The following is a 23902-nucleotide window of genomic DNA, read 5'->3' on the forward strand; positions in this document are numbered from 1 at the left end:
TAAACAGAAAACAGAAAGTAACTGAATTTTGATTAATTAGTTATAATTTGTTTTTCTGTATACATTATTTTTAGTTTCTCTTACAAAAAAAGGTCTTCCAAGATCTGTCCCTTGGTCCTTTCTATAAGTGTATGAATCACTAATCAATGATGAGGAGAAAAGAACTAATCTGAAGTAAATAAATTACTACTAAATACATTTCAAGTGGATTTATTTTACAGCAGAACGACTCCTTTTTCTTTCTAAGTTAATTCTATAAAACTTCAGGAATTTAAGTATTTAAATAGCAGCTTTCTCATCTGAATATGCTTCTGAAGAGCTTTTACATGTTTTTTTGTAGCACATTAATACTTAGAATGCAAGGTAGGGCCCTGTAAATCTTACTTCCTTTAGTAAGTCTTAATCAGGTTGGTGGAGTGGTCTCAATCAACAGAACTGCTCAAAGTGAGTAAAAAAAATTGCATTTCCAGCAATTTTATGGCAATTAGTTGGCATAAGCAAGAACAATTTCTGTAAACAAAACACCACTCCCTCCCAAAACAACAAATAAAGGTAAATAAAATGCAGAAAAAAAGGTAGAGATATTTTTTCTTTTAAATGTACAAGTGTTGGCAACTTGTACGATTTTATTGCAGATTTCATGGTATTAAATGTTTGCAATAAAGCTGTTATAATCAGGAGATTGCAATGGAATCTAACTGTTTGGTTAATAAAGAAATGGCTGCAGGGAAAAGCTTAAAATATGAAGGAGGTGTGTCTTAGGAACTCCACAACAAAAAGAATTCTGGGTAGTGTTTTAATAACTCCTACAACATTTTTGAGTTCTGAAGCAGTGATTTTCAACTTCTAGGACTGTTAGTACTGATATTCTATTTGAAAAATTAATTAAGGTGCAAGCATCCTATGTGGAACTGCATGATAAGACATTTTTTGAAGCAAATGCCACGGATTTATCCTTTGAGTTTAGTCACATAGGATCGAAGCTAAAAATACCAAGAAAATCTCTTCAGATCAGTGAAGATTTGCCAGTGCTGATACAACTCAGACCTGAAGTGTACTTGATAGTAGGATAGTGTGAAAAAGATGACTTTGCAGACCAAAAAAACAGATGGCCCCTTATCACCCCATGGGGCTAAACACACAAGAGCAAACTTCAGAGACCCTTTACCTCTACCCTGTCTGCCCCTATCAGAAGGGACTGTTATATTGAGGGTTATTGCCTCTCTAGCCCTCCCTGTGATTAGCTTTTGAAGTCCATGGCCAAGAGGCCAGTGTGAGAATATCACCCTAGATAAGAGGTGTTTGCTCTGTGAAATATTCAGGACAGGAATCCATGGACCCCATGATAGTTCAGCAGGGAACCACAAACTCCAGCTAATATCTTCTAATCCCCCGTTGGTTTGAGAACTACCGCCCATAAAAAGCATAACTCGCTGTTTATTTGTGCAGGCAAGAGATAACATCTTAAAGTTACAGTCTGCCTTAAGTAGTAGGCATGTGAAGCCTAAGGAAACGAACCATCCAAGCTCATAATCAAAATGGTGTGTGCTCCCTTCTTCTCTGCCTAATGAGATGTAAACATTTTTGCTGGTGTCTCTTTTGAAAGATATTAATCAAATATATTGGTTAGAAATCACAAAGGATAGTCCAGTCTGCAAATTGCATGTCTTCTTTTATAGCATTCTGAAGCTGTGAACAATATGTTAAAAATTTTCCCATGGCGCAACCAAGTAAATACTTGTGGCACATTTCTATTTATTACAGAGAATAGTTAAATTCTAAGACATAAATCATGTTCTTCTACTAAAGGCTTTACAAATTCCCAAAGACAAGGCTAATTCCCAATGCAACGATGCTATAAAAGATCAGACAATTTATTATGGAGAAATCCACATTTGGAGATGTCTTTCAACAATTTTCTCTCAGGATCCAATCCTGTGAAAGGCACATGTAAGTTGCTGAATACCATGTCAAGCTCCATCAGTTTCAAAGTGGCCCTCAAACTTGTATTTCATTTGCTGTATTTAAATTGTAATCTGACAACTTTTATAAAGCCTAAGCAAAAAATTATTTCTTCCTTTTATTTCTTCTAATAAATGACAGTCTTTAGGTTAGGTGTAAATTTCAAAACTGAGAGAAGATGCCACGAATTTTAACTTTTTTGCACCCCTCACATCAGTTATTTTCATTAGCCATTGTCACTACTGTAACGTGAAAATAAAAATAACAAAAGGTAGGTGAAGAGATAGGAGAAGATGACCAAAAGGGGAAAATAATTCTTAATGGTTCTGTAGAGCCTCTTTTTTTTCCATTGTAATCTATCCTCTGCCCTGTCCCTAGCAACTGCTTTAAATCAAGGAACTGGCACCTGATGCATTCTGCAGATGGATCAGCACTGTATATCTGGAACACAGTAGACAGGTGGTTTTTCACTTGCACAAGTTTGTTAACTAGCCAGCAGACACATCTTCTGTTTGTGGGGCAGGAGTAGGAGTGGAAAGTGGAAATCTCTCCTGGCTGATTTACAGAAAGAACAGTAAGTGAAAGAGCAGGTCAAATCAGCACTTAATTATTAATATTTCTATTTTCTCTCACTTCCTGCTTAGGTAAACCCTTTCAGGAAGGCACACCAGTTAGCCAGTCATTGAAAACTATGGGCAATAACAAAATCAGTGATAAGATTTCTGAATCCTTCAGATATGTTGGAAATACATATTCGATTAGACATGAGTGCCCTGAAGTCTAAAGATGAGGAGTTCCTGAGCCTTAGTAAAAGAGATTAACTGTTCACTGATCTAATTCTACTTCTCTTGGTTCAAATCCTTAGTTCAACCAATTGACACATGCTTACTTAACAGCACATGAAGGCGGATTCCTCTAAGCAACTCTAGAACTGGCTATTCATCATTTTCCTCTTATATCTTAACCTTTGCCTTTTACTATGTTATGTCCTGAAAGAGTACACTAATTTTATACAGTGAATTCCAATCTCCGCTCAATTTACACAGTAGCCGATAGACTACTGTTTCCCACAGAACAGGATTACTGGAAATTTCTACATTCCATACTCATAAATGTAAATGTAGCACACATGCCAATAATGTAGCAGATATTGGGGTCACTGGAATATAGCTCATTGATATTTGCAGTGCAAAAGTGAATTTAAGGAGTAGAAATGCATGAGTTAATGCAGCATAATCTGAGTTGGGAGGCTGGGCAATTGATGGCAGGAGAAACTGTGGCAATCATGGAAGAAAAAGAAATGAGCGTGCTTTCCTTGTCCCAGTACATCCTACAAAAATACGTCTTAGGGTAGGTCACCAATGATCTTGGCATCTATTTTTGATGTCTTTTGTATTGTACCAAGCAGTTAGTATTTAAGAAATCACCCTAGGTTAAAACCAATCTTTGCTTTCCAAAGTGAACAATTGGAAGCAAAGTCTTGATGCTATGTTTTCTTGCTGCCTGTCATTGGGTACCCTGTAGTTTCCAAGAGTCAAAAGGAGCAAAAGGAAAATTTCTGATATGAGTCAGAAGACTCTAAAGTGAAAAACTATGCGAATGATCACTGCCTCACCCCACCTCCAATGCTTTTAACTCCAAGTCAAAAACTCAAGATCTGTTCTGCTGAATAACCATCTTATCACCTCCAGTACTGCAAAGATAACCAAATGATGTTAAGCAAATTAAAATCTCTGAACTCGTGTGAGAAGAAGCTGTGGAGTTAATTTAACAGCTTTCTGCTACCAAAAGGTATCCTACCCTATATTTCCTTTTCTCTACTGCCCCTGCTCTGCTTCCAAAATCTGTGACACACATTGGTCCCTCCATAATTTGATTCAGTTTCATAGCCCAGCAGAAATCTCTCCAATATCTTGGTTGATTAAGTTTTCTGATGGGTTGATGGGTTAATATTGCATCTGCCTGCAGAGATATCTGACAAGAACCAGAGTCATTGCAAGGTAAGTAATGGACAATTCAGAAGGGGAAGGGGCATGCATGCTTCCTTTTTTTACCGCAATGAGCCTTTGGAGCAGCTCACACTGTCTACTGAAACTGCAGTCTGAAGCAGCTGGTGCCAGGCTTTCCAAGATCTCAGCCTCTTGTGCTGATAGTTGAGTCAAAAAGACTTTCTTGCTCATGAAGAAAATAAATTAGACATGACATCATAAAAGCCTACAATGCTATTTTTAGAGACTGAATTGTGTTTAAACAGCTACCAAGTCAAAACTGCTACTCTGTTTAGTCAGCTGCCAATTCATATGGACTCTTTTTGCTTGCCTGCCTTTAACATTTATACATTACATGAGCTCCAGTAGTCCCAGTCAGGACTCTTTTTGAGAGTCAAGTGTCAGGGAAGACTGTCAGACAATCAGAAGAAAGTGTCACCAAAGACACTCCCTAAACACATTACAATCACTCGACCCTGAACAACTGGTCAGAAAGTCCAAGGCACTGTTCAGCTGATAATTGGAGGCAATATTATTTGGGGACTCCACTAGAAAGTAGGTGCTTCCAGAAATAAAAAACCCACAACAAAACACAACATAACGACAAAGATATATGTTGTCTGCAGTACTTGAAATACTCAGAATAATCACATAGAAGGTTTTAGAAGTAGTGAGATTGGCACATAGGAAACCTTTTCTCTAAAACACATCCAAAGTGCTAACTTTAGACCCAGATTAGTTCTACATTTGAATTCAGGGATGTGCAGTTCTAGCATTGTCCTTTGGTCTGTTTCTAACATACATACTGTACACAAGGGAGTGGAAAATGGAAAAGAATTATAAGATACAATAAGACAATTGTAAAGACTCAAGGAAACATTGGTCACTGAAGAGAAATTTCATTAAGTGATTTTTGCATTGAGTTTCTGATGTCTGAGTGAGCTATGGAATATGTACTTGGATATTGTAACCTATCTATTTATAAGTGTCATTTAACGCATTCCAGTGATGGCAAATAAACCATGCTATGTCATTTGTTTCAGAGATCCATCATCTAATTAAAATTCTGCACAGTACTTTTCCATTTGCTTGTCCCCAGATGCTAGGTATTTTATTTTATAATAGAGTTCTATGCCACATTCAGATAATTTGTTCCCAAGAATAGTTACTCCTTGTGGGAAGCTGGGATAGAAATGTTACGAGCAAACAAGAAACCAACAGAAAAGGCATGCAAATTCAACCTGATTGCTCTTGTATTCCGAGGAGCGCCAGTTCCTGTCATAAGAAAAGATTAATTGATGGAAGACCTGTAGACCTTTGTTTACAACGGCTTGTGGTGATAAGACTAGAGCCAATGAGTATAAACTGGAGAGGGGCAAATTTAGACTAGACATAAGGAAGAATTTCTTCCCTATGAGGGTGGTGAGGCACTGGCACAGGTTGCCCAGGGAAGCTGTGGATGTCCCATCCCTGGAGGTGTTCAAGGCCAGGTTGGATGGGGCCTTGGGCAGCCTGGTCTGGTGGGAGGTGTCCCTGCCCATGGCAGGGGGGTTGGAACTGGGTGATCTTTAAGGTCCCTTCCAACCCAAACTATTCTATGATTCTATGGTTCCATGATTCTATGACTCTATGATTCTAGGCTACATGTAAGGCAGCAACCCTTTTTACACATCAATTTCTATTACTTAGGCTGGTATATCCTTTGCAAATAAATAAACTGTTTAGAGCATTGATTCTTTCCTCTGCTGCAATTAATCACACAGATTGTGCACTGTTACAGTGAAGTTCTCCAAGTCCCACCTGCTGAGGGCTTGTGAGGAGGGAAACTGTTCATAATTTTAAGCACTTTTTCATGGTCCCATTTGAGTGGAGTGTATCATAGCATAATGCAGCTTTTGATAAGAGAATTTTCTCAAATAAAACCTTTAAAAGTTGCAAATCATCTTAATTAGAGTCAGTCATATTCTAGACACTGAATCAATCTTGTACCACCAATTTAGTGTAACAGTAGACAGGTATCCAAACTGACAAAATACAATTTATTCTTTAAATGTCTGCAGTATTATCTTTTCCTGCTGCTAATTGCTGATCTTATTTTGCACTCTGGTATCAAATAACATCTTTGGTAGTGAGAATAAAGAAACAGGAAAACTCTAGTAAAACACCATAGCCCTCAACAAACACAGAACTTCAGGAAGATAAGTACACTGAAAAAAAAAAAAATCTTAGTTCTTACTTTACACTTCTCTGTTTACTTTATTCTTTTTATGGAATGGTCACCATTTAATGAGCAATTACTTAAAATATTTACTTGAACAGTAAAGTGATCTCAGTGATTTTAATGCAAGCATTATTCTAAGGGTTGCTCAGGAAAACAAAGAGAAAGCACTTCACCTTGGGATAACATTACAGGGAGAACTTTAATCAGAGTTAAATTTAAAAACAGTGCTCTTGCGAGATCTAACAACTTGCAAATTTATGATCAGGTCTGTCAGCTCTTTTTCAGACCTGTTCACTGTACAGAATTCAAATGGTGTGATAATACAATACCTTTTAATTGAGTTTGTAAAAAATAACTACAAAATTAAGCACAGAATATATCATCTCTGTCTTTAGCAGTGCCACCTAAGAATCATTAAGACAAGGTGAAAGAGCAGATTCTAGGTATTTTCTTACTATTCTAAATATAAAACTCCTTTATCTCCTTTATTTCTTTCTGAATTATTTTCCTTATACTTTATTGTTAATACAGTTTTTACTACTCCAATACAAAAAAATGATTTGATGCAAGTATGTTTTACAATACGCAACATATTGTGCTGATATTTTTCTATTACATTATTAAAATAATGCATTACTGATAATAAAAAAGAACTCTTAGGCATCAGGAACTGAGGCATGTTTTCTTCGCTGATTATAGTTTGCAGTAAAAGTAAAGCATCTTTTTAGTCTCTGATCTATACAAAGGAATCTGAATGACATCAATAGTCACTCTGCGTAAGAGTTGTGCATGACAAAGCTCCTGCTGCCGCATCCTCCTTCACCACTCAGTCTGGGGAATCAATTTAACCTAACAACATGGACAGAGTTGTGCCAATACTAAAGGTGGACTTGACAACACAAAAATATGGCGCAATTTTAGCTAATGGAGTTAACTTGAGTGAAGAGAGTGGCGATATGTGACTAATTTGTTGCTGATTTATTTTTTTATGTCAGAAATGGCAGCTCCTCAGTAAATCAGATTGTATGTAGACAGAGAAAAAAATTAAAAAATTGGTTTAAAGCAGGTTAAAATTTAAATTTCTCAAACTGTGTAGATTTAATAGGCCATTTTTTTTCTGCATGCATTTTACTGCTATTTAGTTACTCCAAGGCAGTAATTAGTCGAACCTGTTATCTTTATCCAATGGTTTTTACTTCATGACTTGAGAATGCTGATTGGTTAATACATTTTAATTTTTCCTCTTTAGCTGTACTCTGAAGGAAAGAGAAATAATTTCTTATTAATAATTTAGTGTCTCCCTAATTCCCTTTAACAGCAAGGTTAGTAGCTAAGGACTCATCTTCTCTCCTTTGATGTCAATCTCTTCCTAATTTATATATGTAAAGTTTGGTTCATGGAAATCAGAAAATTCAGTGTATGAGGTATACACAAAGTATTACAGAATTATGAAGAAAGAATATTTACAGGTTAAACTTTACTTTGAATTTACTTGTTTTGAGTATAATTTCTAGCAAAATTATTAAATTACTATTAAATATATTACAGACCAATTATATTCAAAATTTGCATGAATATCTATTTTTAGTCTTTAATATGAATGTTTCTCTTTAAACTTTTTTTTTAATAGACTGTTCATTTCTCTACATACCACATATAGTATGCTATGTTCTAAAATGGTATGGTGGTATGTAGAGAATTTTGTTTTGGGGAAATAATAAATTCCTTTGGCTCTGTACAAAAGACTTTATTCATCCCTCAGGTGCATGATCCTTATCTGGTTCTATCTTGGCTTTTCCCTTAATTTAAACAAGAGCAACCTACTGTAAATCATCTTTTTTTTTTTTGCTTACAGACACATATGCAACTTGTAGATGTGCAGCTTCTTATATTAAAAAAAATCTGCTATGATTTTAGTTTCCAAAAGGAGTTATGAAGACTTAACTCATTCATGAATTAAAATTGATTCCAATATCAATCACTTTGCTGTCAGGGTGAAATTCAGTCTATTCTGAGAGGAAAATACGAATGGTAATGCAGTTCCTAGGGAAGTTGTTGAAGCTGCTATGCTAGCGCATCGTGTACGACAGAGCATCATACTGAAACATTGCCCATGCTTAAGAATACGTAGTGTGCATTCTCAGCAGATAAATAAAGACAATTATAAAATGCTTCTCAACAAAATATCTGTTTTGTACTGCTTGAAAGCTCAACTCTCTACCACATAAGCACATGGAATGGTGCTTCTCACCAAAAACAATACTGATGGAAAAACAGCGAACAAACCTCTGACAAGGGCTTTTTAATGCACCGTGTTTTACAAAAAATCATACTGCACAGATAAGTGCGTACTCAAACATGCATACAGTTTGTTACATTTCTTTCCTCTCTAGCGTAACCACAGCACTAACCTGAAAAGCTGTGCTAAAACTCAATACATCTTACTTGCAGCCAAAGGCGTTTTCCCTTTCCAATGCACTTGTGCATTAGCCCCTTGTACTGCTCTCTGCATTCTCACTTTCCACAGCACACCACTATAGACAGTCAGTCCAGCTCTCCATCTATCCTTTCCTCCTTGCTATTCTGGGGAGCCCATGGAGCAAGCAGTTAGAATGAAAATAAAAATGTGTCTCTTCCCTGCTCTTCTTGAGGTAAACACCAACTTCATTCTACTGGCCTGTAACAAAAGGCAGAAGGACAATATCCTCTGAGCTGGAGTCCATTTGTGCAGAATGTTAAATGCCATTAGGTCCCATTGACTTCTCCAGACTTTCCCCAAGACATTTCTTAGTAGCAGCAGAGATCCATACATCATAACTATTTAAAAGTTATTACTATATTTCTTTGGATATACTGAAGAACATTATTCACAGTATTGCATGATGAAAACATTTTGTCTTGTCTCATGGAAAGTAATTTATATACCACAATGTTATAGTGCACGTTACTGGGCAGAGCATCATCACATTATTCTGCCTTGTTTAACAACCCAGGCTCACAATCATTTTATCTGCAACATCAGCTAAGTGCTAGTGACTTCGGGCAGCTAGATAAGAGACACTTCAGACAGACCTCTGTTTCAGAAAGTGTTGAATCTCAGCCATGAACACACATTTTGGAGGACTGACATGGACATCGAAACATTGCAACCCAATAGAGTAGTCTTTTAGAAAACTTTGGCTTTCCTGAATGCTGATGTAGTTTGGGATTAATGCTATCAAACTGAAAAGATTACAATAACAAAAGAGCAATATGAAATTAGATTTAGGCTTCCAAAGTCTAAAATCTTCAGTATGGATTTAAAGAGAAATAACTTACTCCAGCATTTGGAAAACAGGGCCTATTGAAAAGCACGAAATCTCCAAAATGTTATTTGAATGCCAGAAAAGTAATACTTTAAAAAGCCAAGACAGAAATGCCGAAAGGAACAGAAAGAAGCGAGCCAGAAACATGAACATGTTCATCTCCGCCCTGTCCGCGAGCTGGGTGAGACCCACAGCTCCAAGGGTATTAGCAATATTATTGAGTATTAGCTGAAAGACGATGAAGACAACCCTGTCCTCAATGACACGGATGTCATCTCACAAAGTACAGACGACATAACACAAAATAAGGTTCCTAACTAGAAAACATACCAACCCAGAAACATGCACCCTATGACAATACCTACATTTAGCTGTGACTTTGTACCCGCCCAGTGGAGGGTCGTGGCCTTCCACGGCATCAAATCCCGCTGACACCAGGACAATCTCTGGATCAAACTCATTGGCAGCTGGCATAATCACAGTCCTGTAGAGTGAAAAAACAAAACCTGATAAAAATTAAAAGGATTTCAATCTTCATGATAGAAATTGATACAATCTCAAAAATCCTCAACACAAGATTATGTGCATCAAAAACATATTCTCTTTTAAGTAAACCAGTCTTCATGGTTGCTGTCCAAGACCAAACCAAGTCCAAGGCTTCAATTAATTTCTTTCTATAGTCACTCTTTTTTTAGGGAAAAAAATGCAGGTACATATGAAAGCCTCTAATATTACACACACATCTGTGCCTAGTTTATCCTGCTGCCTATAAAAAGCTGTCTCTTCCAGGGAAGTGACTAATGGTTTACAGAGAGTACTCAAAGCCTGAGTGGAAACCCGGACTGCTCCAGTTAGTGCGAACTTGGTGTAAATTTGAACTATAAATTTCTTTTGGGAAAATGTTTGCTTTCCAAACTTTTTTTTTTTTTCTTCTTAACATTTTTAAATGTTTGTCGAGGTGGGGGGTGACTCTAGCAAAGGAAAAACATGAAATTCCCTTAATCAAATCCAGACTATGTTGTCAAGCCTTTCCAAGGTCAAGCATAACAGGAATGTGACAACCACAAACTAGTGACAGCAACCCCTGCTGGTGTCAGGAAGATAATTCAGCCCTTCACTCCCACAAAGATTCCACTTTTTTAACCCCTTCCTTGACAAACTTCCATGGGGATATTTTGTTCCTTTGTTTTCACTCTTCTTCAGACTGAAAGCATTAAATATGTGTTGAAGGAGAAGAAAAAACCCTGTATTCTGCGCTTGCAGCTGCCCTCTTTCAGGCTGATTTTCCAAAGGGAAGACATCAGGATGGATCTTATACTGCAGCAGCAAATGCTGAACCTGCAATGGCTGTGTTAATTCAGAGACACATTACTAACATTCAAAGCAAATATAGGAATGAATGTCCTGTTCCAAATATCTTAACTCAAGGAAATTCCAGTCTGTCTACAGTGGTAAAAATCTGAACATCAATTTTGCGCATGTGTAATATTGTTTGTCTTAGATCAATATCTATTTATTTATTATTTACTCAACTTAGGCCAAAGAGATCATGTTTTTGTTGAAAGATTAAGCTTTCCTGGGTAAAAAATGCATATTGACAATATTTTATCAACTTATTATGTTTTTCTTTACTTGAATTTTTGATCTGCATTTTATAAGCTTTATTTTTACTTGCTAATCAGAGAATTTAGACTAAGTAAAAAGTCTTTATCAGGACATGCAGCATTTCAATGAATAACATTTTATGTCAGAAAAAAAGGACAGAGGAAACTTCATTTTCCTGGTGTTTTCACTGAATTTCATCAGAATGTCTCTAGGTGAAGTGATATAATTTGCAAAATATCCCATTTTTTTAATATGTCATTAGTAAGCCTCTTTGCTGAAGTATGGATTCCGGTATTGAGAACTGCCCTTTGAGAAGCATCTAGACCAACTTGAGAGAACAAAAAGAAAAAAAAATGTAAAAAAAAGTGACCTAAGTGGATAAAATTATAGAATTTTAATTATGCAATTGACATGACAGGACAGTAAACATTATAAAACCCATGAATACGTAAGTGGTTGTTGCAAGAGGAAAGAAATAACCTGTCCAGTTATTTCTGTGGCTAGGACACGAAGCAGCTGCAGCAGGAAAGCTGTAGGTCGACACTGGAAAGAGCCTTTTAATAGTAAAGATAGATAATAAATTAAATACAATGTTTAAGAAAACTGAAGGGTCTTCAGCTCTTCTAGGTTTTTAATTTGATACATAAAATAAATATCTGTCAAGCCTGGTACAGGTTCAAGCTGACATGGCCTTGAGGAAGGAGGTCAGATTGCTTCTCTTCTAAGACTTTTTCCTAAAATTCCATGATGTTTAACCATATAATACACAAAGTACACATATAAAAAAATTATAATAGATACTACAGTGATTGAACATTTTTGTAGGTTAATCTAAACAAAGTTAGGGAACAATACCTGGAATAAAGATCTCCTATGCATCCATATCTTATCTTTCTTATGTACATACCTTAAGATAATCTAACTATATGTTCATTGTCTGAAGAAACACATACTTCCCAAACTTCCCCACATCTGCAACACATTTGGCACTGACGCTGATCAGTGATGAGAATTGTGAATGATACGCAATCTTGATCTGTCTCCATAGCACCACATATCTTACACACTGAAAGAAGGAGGGATCCTATGAAGAACCTTCCCTATATGCAGCCACTTGTGCTTTTGCCCTCCTCCTCTCCATTCACATTTCCTCAAATTCAAATCAGGCTCTGTTTTTTATTTCTTCATGTCAAATAAAGTGGCAGTACTGTGGAATACAGCATAGACAGTTCTCAGAAGTCAGAAGATGGAGTGTGTTCAGTGCAGACAGAAGCTCTAGAAATTCAAAGTACTAAATACTAATAAACCTTATCAGGCTCTCACAGACTGAGATTTTTGAGTTTTATAATTTGGGACACTGGGAAAAGCTGCCACACTTCTACCACATTTCAAGACCTTGCTCAAAAGCATAAAGATGTCAGCACTTTTTTTTTTAACTTGGGCAAAACAATGCTTGACCCTTAATCTCAGTAAAAATTGTTTAGCCACAGTTTCTTCAAATTTTTTTGTCAAATAAATGTCTGACATTAAAACTGCCAACCACACTGGGTAACATTAGTAAAATCATTAAATACTGAAAGCAAGGTCTTTCAACATGAAGTACCAGGAATAGGTCTTACCACCATCTTTAATAGTAATAAACTATTCATAAACCTCTACAGAAATGACATATAGGAATCCCAGCTAAAGGAAGGAGCAGGCTATAAGGATAATGACCTGAGGTGGCATTCAGAATTCACTGTTCTGTTACTGCTTTTGGTATTGCCTGAAATCACATGACTAATAAGACCTAAAAGGTCTTTTCTGGAAGAAATATTTTTTCTTTTAAAAATGTACACAGTGTCTGTTAAGTTTCAGAAGAATAGTACTCTACTTGCTATAACAGTGTCTTACGAATTATGACACAACTTTGCTGCTGATACTTTGCATACTGCATACCAGAAGACCTGTATTGTTAGTTTCTCTTTCATCCTCCATAATACTGAGGGAACTGGAATGTGAGAGCTTATCCATTTTACACTGTTCTTGATTTAGTACTGAGGAGAAACTCCAAGGTCTTTTCTTTACAGAAGACATTATGTAAAATGCAATCTCCTTACTAGGATAGCAAGACTGACTCTTCTCTGAATCATCTCAGGGTGTTCATGGTCTTTGTCACAGCAGTCAAAACTCCTAAAAAGATGACAGCCACAAGTCTTTCACTTGCAGAGAGGACTAGACATCTAGTTCCTAAATCCCAAATCCAGTCTTCCTCTATATTAACCAACAGATATTTAAGGTTGTTCCTCTTTTGAAGAACTGTTATGAGAGCTCTGCTTAGAGAAGGGCAGTTTAGTGGCTGCAAAACATCATAGCATTTTGGTTTGGATTTTGTGTAGGCTGCACCTCCATAACTTTTGCCTTGCCTTGGTAGGAACTTCTTTGTGGTACAAAACACACGAGTAAATTTCTTCACAAAAGTCACAGATACTTTCCTATCTCTATTATGAAGTGCTGTAAGTAGACATATACACATATTTTTAAATATGTACTAAATTTCACCAGGATGCAAATAAAACCTTTTGGCATTTGCCACCTCTCAGGCTTCAGTGTCTTCATTATCCCTGAATAATGGTCTTTAGAAAAAATGTTTTGAGGTTGTAGCTGTAAAGAAAGTATACTAGATTCCATCTTTATTTTTTTTTAACCAAAAGCAATGTGAAGCTCACTTCTCCCTTGTAAACATGCTTCTCCTACCTTAGGAGAGTGACAGGAGTACAGACAGGGACAGCTCCTGACCTTTCACTGTGTCTTGGGACTAAAGAATCATCAGACCCTGTATCTTGCTCCTTTCCCATCTCACCTACAATCTGGAGGGCACAGCAAAGTGTAAGAAAGAGAAGTCATCCATTGACTGCTTCCTCAGGAGTTCCATAACCATAGGACTTCCCTTCTCAATTGCCTAAATGCAGAATCCTCTGAGTAAGATTATAACAGATTTTATTTTTTTTTTAAAGCATACAACTAGCACTGTCATACACTAACAGGTGTTCATGTTAGCATTCCCTGATTCTTCAGACCAACCCTACACTCAGAAGTCAGGCTGCAGCTGCATAGGCAGCTTGCTCTCCAACCTAGGTATGAACAGCTATTACCTTACCTACGGCAGGATTATGAAACAGGATTTGGCTTCTGGTCATAAGTCAACAGACAGTATGGACTGAGAGCTGGCAGACTGTCACCATCCTGCTTGAAGACAGTTAGGCTGCAGGGTTTATCGGCAAACAAATTAATGCTAAGATCCTTCTCTTAGGAAGTGAGTATTTTTTATTAGAAGAGAAATAATTTTTATTCTTCCACTATGACTCACAGTCTCCTCTACTCTCTTTTCCAAAGAAAATAAAACATATAAAAGAGAGATTTATTTTCTGTGATCTTGAATCATATAGAAGCATAAATATTTGGTATACTGTATTCACCTAATGATGACAGCAGACTTACAGGAACATCTTGCCTGGCTAGCTGTTTCTATCTTTTCTCTCACATTTTCATTAATAAACACGTCAAAACATAAATGCTTGAGCAGCTGGATCACAGGAGTTATTTATCTATGCTGAACCTTTCAGTTACAATGAAACTGTGTCATCCAGCCCAAGGTAGCGCAGATCCTCCTTTAAGTCTGATGGTACTGGGAACAGAGTATGTGTCTGGGAAGCTGAACAGATTCATTTTTATCCCACTAAGATTTCCCCAAAGAATTAATATGTTCCATTTGGGTATGCTGCTGTCTGCAGAGAAACCAAGGGATGGCTTCCAGTTGGGTGTAGTCCTAGAGAAAAAAATAGGCATGTGAACCTCCCCACCAATGTGAACATCAGATACAAGACATTAAAGAAATTCTACCAAGGGACTGTTCCATTTATTCTTCTATTCTATTTTTGTACATTCAAAGCACATGATTAGGATGCTCTCAAACATTTGTTCTCCCAAAAGAGATTCCAGGGAAGTACCCAACCCAGAAATGACTCTGCAAGTATCATCACACAGAGCTGAAAATCCCCAAAGAAAATTAAGCTGATGCAGATAGCTACAATTCTTTTGCTGTGTTGGTAATTTTAAAAGGAAAAGTGCATGAATACCCTCCCAGAACAGTAATTTGTGTAAGTGAAAAAAAAAAAATCCACAATGTTCTAACACTGCAGATTGGAATGGCTTAGTAACATAAATTATTTGCTCTTTCCCTAAAATCCTCAAGTGTTTTCATCCAGTGATATCAAAGTACTTCCAGGACATTAATAAATGGAAAGGCTCATACCTTCAGCTGGTATAAATCAGTATAGCTGTTTCTGATTGCATAGTGCTCTAAAGCAAGAATTTTGTATATCCACTTCACAGATGAATCAGCTAAAACTAAAAGCTGGTAGAAGACCTGAAAAAATTACTTAGTTATCCCTGGAAAAACCTTGCAGGAAAATTCAGAAGACTGCAAGCCCACTACTTCAAATAGTAGAAAACACTGTAGAAGAGCTGTTATTTATTCAGTTATGCCATAACTGTATTTTGAAAGAAATATGTATACAATGCATTAGTGCTGTTAGAGTAAGGCTTTTGCCACTGAATGGAAACCCAATCTCCTATTTGAAAGAATTAAGGTCTACCTTCCCAGTTTCATATCCTGCAAGTAAAATATTGTTTTTAGCAAACATTACGTTGTCCTACTTAAAATCACACAAGTTAAGTTTATTGTTGCATGCACCATGATACGAATAGGTCAGAAAGTATTTAAAAGATTGCCCAGTAGGTATGTGGAACTTACGATATCTATTATTTCTATGTGTTGTTTGCACATACGCATTAGTGTACCACAATATCAAATAATGTCTGTCCTCACAGAAAGATACATAGCATTTCTGTACAACTATTTGATAATTTTTTTCTCCGTATTAATTGAGTTTATATTAGTGTCTCTCACTAAAATTTTTAACTACTATTGTCATCCCAAGTTCACCAAGGCCAGACTTGCTAATTCTTTGCTAATCTGATGATCAGCTTTGTCCTGGACTTACCCTCCATGGTATGTCTAAATCCTGCAAATTTTATCTGTATGACTTTCTAAGTTATATTTTTATATAAATTTTATTTTTGTAGCCTTTCTTTTTCTATCATTTCTTTTATCTTTATAGATTTTCTTCTAATATCTTTTTTATAATTTTATTTCTTCTCTTTTTTTCTATAAGCACTGTAGATATTCTTGTCCTTAATTTTATTTCATTGTTACCTTATTTGCTCTTGGGAAGTGCAAAATATATTTTTCTTTTATTATTCAAGGGGTGAAAGGTACCACATCAATACAAAGTGCTCACTACTGCAAATCATGGTCATTTCACTGGGGTTTACGCATGGTATTATACTTAAGCACATGCCAAGGCATCTCAATTTCCCAGGGATGCACCAAAGCTCATAATTTCAAATGTTATTATTATAGGAGTATGTAAATGCCACTGAATGAAAAACTTAGTTTTTTTGTTTTTTTTTTCTTTTGAAGGCATTTTGATATCTTGCATGCAAGTTTCCTAAATTCTAATACAGCTGGAACTGCAACACGTTAAGCCCTGAATAAATCATAAGAAATACTGACTATAATTTCTGCCAATCCTTCAATTTTTATTATTGCTCAGAAAGGTTGTTTCAATGTAAATATAAGAACTCTTCTACATTTGATCTACAGAAGAAGAAGCAGAAAATGTTAACAAGCAGTAAAAACATAAGCAAAACCATTACTTTTTGGTTTTCAGAATTCACATAAAAATTAATAACATTATCAAATAAAATTATCCAACTTCTTGAAACATGGGCAACTGCATAAATACATACACAATGCACAGTCACTTCCATATTTAGAACCAAGTAAAATTCAAAGTTAAGTGGTATTAGGTAAAGGGAATAACTAAAAATTATGGTAAGTTTGCTCAAAGGCCATGGGTCTAAGTATCTCTCAAATGATTATACATTGAAAGAAGGAGTTACCTTGGAAGGATCAAAGACTGCCAGTATGCGAATACAAAGCCTTCTATGGAAATATAAGCCAAGACGGCACATGCAATAGAAAAATATTTCCTTACAGAACAACTTTACCCTGAAAAGTGATTGACTAACAAAATCTGCATTTTCTGTTAAATGCTCCTCTGTGTTTTTCGAATCTGATTTGTGGAAGCAGCAGCATGATGCAATAAAAAATTACTATCTTTTTACCTTTTATTTATTTCTCAGATCTCAAATAAATCTGGTTGGTGCCATGCCATCTTGTGCAACAGAAATAAAACTTATTTATTAGGTTCCAGCTGCTAGATAAAGGACTGATGTGGTTTCCAAGAGCTATACAACTGAAGATGATATATGAGAAGGAGGAAATAGAGGTTTAATTTGCAAAGATGGAGCTTAAAATAAAACACAGCATGACTTAAAGTAGTATCACCAACACTGAGAAAGTAAAATGCAATATATATGGAAACCCACTATTCTGAGTCAATTATTTTTCTGTCAAAGCCATTCTAACATGTATGGGAAATGGTACTGACACATGCAAACACACTGCCAAGTTTTACGCTCAAGTATTATTTAAGATGGTGTAACACGTTCCTATAAGAAAAATCAGTTTGGTGCCCATTTCTTGTTATTACTCTATTTTATGAAAAAAAAGAGAAGTAAATCTTTAGAAGATTTTCTGCCATAAATATGATAACCACATTTAGGGATACTTTAAGTTTCCTTTTTTAACATTTGCATGGCTGCTTATGAAATATTACATTTGTGTCAAGTCTGAGTACACTACACTACTTTCTATACCAAAATAAATATCAGCTTTGTCTTCCTACTAAGTAATTTGTTTCAACATTATTTTATGGTAAAAGTCAGTAGATTTGGCCTAAAATGTTAACATAATAAACTAATAATACTACTGAAACAGTTCACTACTCTAGTAAATCTTATTACAATAATAAGGTTGCTCCCAAAAAGAAAAAAGAAAGTGTTATAATATCAGAAATAGTTAAATTCAGAAGTAAAAACATGCCAAAATATGTTGCTATAGAGTTCACAAAATGATAGCATGGTATCCACTCTGAGGAATTTGGTATGTCTATGAAAAAGCATACTGTTTTGAGCGTTTTCCACTTTTCAGTTCCTTTTTAGAGTACCTGACACTTTTAAAATTACTTAGTAATCTAAGAACACTGTAAGGAAAAGGAGAGCATAGCACCTATTTTACTTATATTCCACAGGAGTGATAGAATTGGGGAAAAGAAGGAAAAGAAGGTCTGAATAAATTAAAAAGAGAAGAAGACTCTGCAGTACTAAGTATGGCTCTGGGTCCAAAATCTACCCTCCTCCTTTATGAAAAAAATTTAGAAAAGCTTTCTAGTTTGGGCATATAACATACAGTTGGACAAACAGGAGGAATGAGGAAAATATGCTACCTAAAATTTACCGCTATTGATTGTACGGCATCTCAGTTTGTGATGTTAACAATCTGCTTATTTCACCACCACTGAAGTGGTTACAGAAGTTTAAAGTAGTCTTCAATTCTTGCAAAAGTGAGATGTGGGAAAGAAGGGAGGGTAAATCTCATTTTAAAATGCCCGGGGAGAAGAATTGAAGGGGTTGCATTTTTCATGGGAGCAATAGGTTGAGTGGATAAAAGATTCAGAAATCCTCTGGAAAAAATACTTTTACCACAAAATTTGCTAAATTTCTGAAAAATGCATTTTGCCCAGAAGGGGATTTTTTTTCTTTCCTTTTAAATGAAAATGAAAACAAACTTTTTCAAGAAATCAAATTATGCATCAAGGTCATGGCCATTTACAAAAGCATAATTTTTCACATGCTGTATTCATCAACGTGGTTGTGAATGCAAAGTACATGAAATTGTCTTATTTTTTTTCTCAGAGGTCTCTATATATTCTCTCTTCAAAATGTTTTCTGGCTTTGTCTTGTATTTTCTTCCATATACTCATAACTACTTTTAAAGGTATTTTTGCTGTATTTTCTTCTGCTTTTTTTTTGTCTTATTGTTAAATATAAATTTCACAAGATTCTGGATAGCCGCAATTATATTCTTATATGTTGCATTGACACTATTCTTTCCAAGTAATGCTATTCAGAACACTGCTCATGACTAATTTATTTTTCAGCTCTTATGAGATAGTCTTTCAGAGGGAAGGTACAGATATATGTCACTTCCTCTTATTTTTTTTTTTTTTTTTTGCTGAGCAACATACACTGGTAGAAAGGGCATGTGTGAACTTTATACCCAAACCAAATTAACCAACTGGAAGTGACTCTGATCTCAGACAGGAAGATATTGATGCTACAGAAGCAACAGTATCCATCACTTCTGTATTAGTAAATACAGTCCTATTTCCTTGTCTCACATATGGCAGAACTTTGTTGTTGGAATTAGGGCCACTTTAGACCATCTATTATGCTAGCGTGTGTTTAAACAGACCATCTGGACTTCATTCTGATAGCCAAAAATACAGCATATAACAAGTTTTTATGCTATACACGAACATCAAGTCTTCTCACTTTACGTAAATTGAATGCCACTTATTGGAACCTGTACTGATACAATTTTAGTGAATATTTGGAGGAAATATTTACCAATAATGTAAGGTAACCCAGAAAAGTACTTTCAGTCTCTGTCCTTCCCAATCCCTGCCCCCTGCAAAATTCTCAGAGAAAAAGAGAGAAGATATTTGTGGGAACAGGGAAACGCTCACACTAATCTCTAGGTACCACACAGTGTTGGAAACTAAAATTTTTCTGGTGCAGTTTCGGTTACTGTTTGGTTAGAGATGTGATCTGGTGTTCGATCTGGGGAGTCTGGAGGAATCCTGTCTCTTTTATATTATCTTATCCCCTCTCCTTCCTTATACTCATTTTGTTCAACAAAATAGAGGAAATATGATAGACTCCGAAGACAGAGAAAATTGGATGTCGGTGACCGAATGTGACTGGATGGACTCAACTCACAAAAAAATGTGTCTAACTTGATCAGGGATTAACATTGGGTAGGCTACTCTTTTAAAGTATGAAACACTCGCCTGCAAGAGAGTTGCATATGTAACTTAAAGAGTGAAGTCAAAGAAAGGACTGGAGGCAACTGAGGTTTAGGAAAAAATGAAGTTAATGTGACATGTTGAGGACAATGGGAATTCTGTTTCTGATTTAAACAGTATGAAGAAAATAGAGAGTTATAGTTGAAATTCAAAGGGAATAATTTTCAGATATGAAAGAACTTTAAATACTAAGGAATCACCATGACAAACATGAAGTTTAATAAAATATGGAAATAGCCCAAGAGTCTGCATGAACAAAATATCTGAAAGAAAATTCAAGAAGGTCAGGAGAAACTTCAGAGAAACCTAAATAAATTTAATTTAAATTTCCATTGACTTAATAGAGCCAACATTTCTCCTAGTAGATTTTATTTGACCCTACAAAAGAAATGTAGAAAGTCTTGTGGTCCTAGATCAATGATAACTCTTTCAGGGGTGCACATGGAAGAAGACTTTTATTTGTGTCAGGCATTTTACAGAAGAAAGGCAATTCCGCTCACCCCAAGAAAGTCATACTGATACAATGCCAATCCATTTGTCAGTACAATCATTTGCACCAACTCTTCATGTTGCCTTGACCCTTGAAGAAGGTCAGAGGAAAAATCAAGATGAAGTTTGAGATTTAACTGAAGAGCATCTACAAATTACATCTCAAAGCTTCTGTATTTGCCTTTTCCCCATGAACTTATGTCTCTGCACTTCTGTTACAAAGCTGAACTGCTCGCACCTCTTTTAATCATTTTTGGATCCTTTTTGGAGTGATAAATAGGATAGTCTCCTTGACAGCATGAAACAAAAAAACCTTTTTATACCACATGCTACAGTAATAAAAGAGAAAGCTGTTTCCCATTATTGGCTGGTCCATCCTTGTGTAGTCAACTGCCTTGGAAACTGAGATTGATTATAATATCAAGAAATTGTAAGAATGTACTGAATCACATATTTCTTTTTTCAATGTCTGTCTCAATTTACAATGTTGAAACTAGCAACAGAAACTTCCCTAAGCATGATTTCCACTTTTAGTTTTGGTTTTCTTGCGCTTACCTCTCAGAGTGATAGTCAAAATAATATAATAACTTAGATTGGATACATCAGAAATATAATTGTGAAGTTTCAGAAAACATTGTAATAAATGTAAGTCAAACACACATTCAAACAACTTCATTTAAAAAAAAAGAAAAAAGTTTTTTTCCAGATTTGATATCTGGACAATACAATATCTAGGCATCATGTAATTCAAATTCTTCGCTCTGTCAAAGAACTTGAACTTTTGTTGAACCCAAAATATATTTGATAAAGCATTCATTTTACAAGTGTTTCACAGGCCTCTTCAGAAGTTCATAATCATTTCTCTTTTAATGATTTGGCTTTAATCAGCTTTAGTGAGTTTACTGCAAATAATGTAGCATTTGTTTATGAAACCCTTTTGTAATTTTAAATACCTTAAAACTGACAAAAGAGTTTTTAAACTGTGCAAAAGATTAGCTTAAAAGCAACACTTTTCATGCTGCTATCTTTGGATTACAGCGGTCCCAAAAACTCTGCAGAGACATTTTTGATGTGTGTTGTTCAGTTCCAGTGGCCAACCTATATTTAAAAATAAGAAATTTTACACTAGCTGAAAAATTTGACACATTCTTCCTATCTACTCCTTGTTAAAATTACTCTTCCAACATAAAATTGCCAAACTTGCCATAGGGAGTTGTGCAATTACAGTGAGTAGAAGGAAGTTTTTATCATAGCTAATACGCAGGAGGTGATCTAATAGATCCAGTAGTTGTCACTTTAAGAAATGTTAGAAAAGTCTTGGAGCCTAAGTGAAAAGAATTTGCCAGCATTTCAGCATGAACAGCTAAGGAAAAAGATACGTATTAAAATCTGTAATCTTTGCATTGTTTTTCTGTAAGATTGTTCAGTTTTTGGAAGAAGGAAACAGAATCTTAAGTTAGTATAGTCTTAAGGATAACTACAGAAGGGCTGTATCTATAATCATCTAAGTTGATTCTGATTTTGCATTCCTAACATCAAAACTGGCTTCTCTGAATTCATGATATTAATAAAATAATATCTAAAATTTGTTTTTTTCTCACTTATTGGGTGATTAATGCATTTTTTTAAATCCAGCTCTGCCCATTTGACAGATATTGCTAATCAAGTAGTTTGCAATAAATATTCTTATCTAGTACCAATTTCTATTTTTCATATTATTTACCCAGTAGAGATTTGAAAAGATATTGCAGTGGTACAAGTACTTTTGATTCTCATGTCATAGTCTTTAAATGCTTAATAAATTATTTATTTTATTTTATACCTTGAATTCTAGTAAGAATCTGAGCTTTTAATTGTAAATCTCAACATGTAATTCCAGTCTTAAACAGCAATTTATGCCATGAGACTGTGAATCCTGGCAGCTTGTGAGGCCAAGTGGAAACCCACATTCAGGATGGAAATAGTTGTCTTTGAAGAGTATTGACTGTGGAATGACAACTGGTAAAACCATGTTTGCCAAGACCCAAAACAAGCCAGCTTTCTCAACACCTTGTTGCACTGCTTTCTTCACCAGAAAAAGAGAAACAAAAGAGATGAGGAATGTCAAAGAGCAAAGAGTACTTAAAAATAAGCTGATCCTGCTAAGGCTGATATTTTCATCTTCCCTCTAGCTCTGCTCCATTCTCTTTAAATTCCATTGAATCACCAAAAGAGAACCCTGGTCTGTTCATGAGGATAAAAACGCTACACCCCCAAAATATAATCAATTAATTAATTATTGATCAGTGACTAAATCAACAAATGAGAAATACTCTAGCTCATAATATAAGAAGAACTCCTTTTAGTGGGATTGCTAACAGTTAAGAATGGCTTAAAGAGCTGCTGCAGTTCTAGAATACTAAGTATTCCTGTAATTCACACAGATACTGTACAGATATAATGCATTAAAAATTGAAAAAAAGCATATGTTGTTTCAACAGTTACACATGCATCTTCCAGTCTGGCTTCATTTCTAACTGCAAGTGAGGCCAAATCCTGATACACAGTTCCTTAAGACTTGTGCTCTGTTTAACAGTTCCTATATTCTTCTTCCGTAAGTTAAAAAAATAATTTAGATTTTTTTTTAATTCACAACCCCATATAAATTATTTATTACTAAGGGAATGAAGATTACTATTCAACCAGCTAATGTGAGAAAAAATAGTGTTCCAGGATATTGTAAAAAAAGATGGGTTTTGTTTATCTTGTTATCCATGCATCCAGTTTTAGGCTCTGCACAGCTTTAAAAGGAAGTATATATTAGCAAAGAACAAGTCTCAAGGGATCTGAAGTTTTGTTCATATAAACATGTAAATGTTTTGATGTTTACTACAATCTTTTATATGCCAGGTCATCAAAGCTATCAGAATATCCTGTTATAGAATCTCTGTTTCTAGTTTTAGGATTAAAAGATTCACAAAGTTTAGCCTTAGCCTTTAAAAAACCATGCTAATGATTTTTTTTTATTCTGAAGTCAGACTGAGGGTATAAGTTTGTTTTTTTTTTTTTTTTTTTATCCAGACTAATTCCACCACATCTTGTGTAAATCATTATAGTCTTGTCTCTCTCACTTCATTGGCTTTTTGGCTTCCATCTGTTTTCTCTCACTTTTTCCTCTACTCTGTCTCATCTACATTCTCTTTCTACTCTGTTTTCTCTCATCTGCTTGCTCATTACTGTTAGTCCAGCCCACTGTCC

The 23902-nt window shown here is 35.4% G+C and overlaps 1 protein-coding gene across 15 annotated transcripts in view; it reads right to left on the reverse strand.

Annotated features, from left to right (window-relative positions):
• HDAC9 (histone deacetylase 9) overlaps nt 1-23902 on the reverse strand; it is a 458974-nt gene that overhangs the window by 51469 nt on the left and 383603 nt on the right. For all 15 annotated transcript variants that reach the window (XM_054058870.1, XM_054058867.1, XM_054058866.1 and 12 more), the window contains one exon: nt 9842-9960. In XM_054058870.1, coding sequence (XP_053914845.1) covers nt 9842-9960 — 119 coding nt within the window. The remainder of the gene's footprint in view (nt 1-9841; nt 9961-23902) is intronic.

The sequence above is a fragment of the Cuculus canorus genome, chromosome 2 (genome assembly GCF_017976375.1).
Source record: "Cuculus canorus isolate bCucCan1 chromosome 2, bCucCan1.pri, whole genome shotgun sequence".
Taxonomy (NCBI): domain Eukaryota; kingdom Metazoa; phylum Chordata; class Aves; order Cuculiformes; family Cuculidae; genus Cuculus; species Cuculus canorus.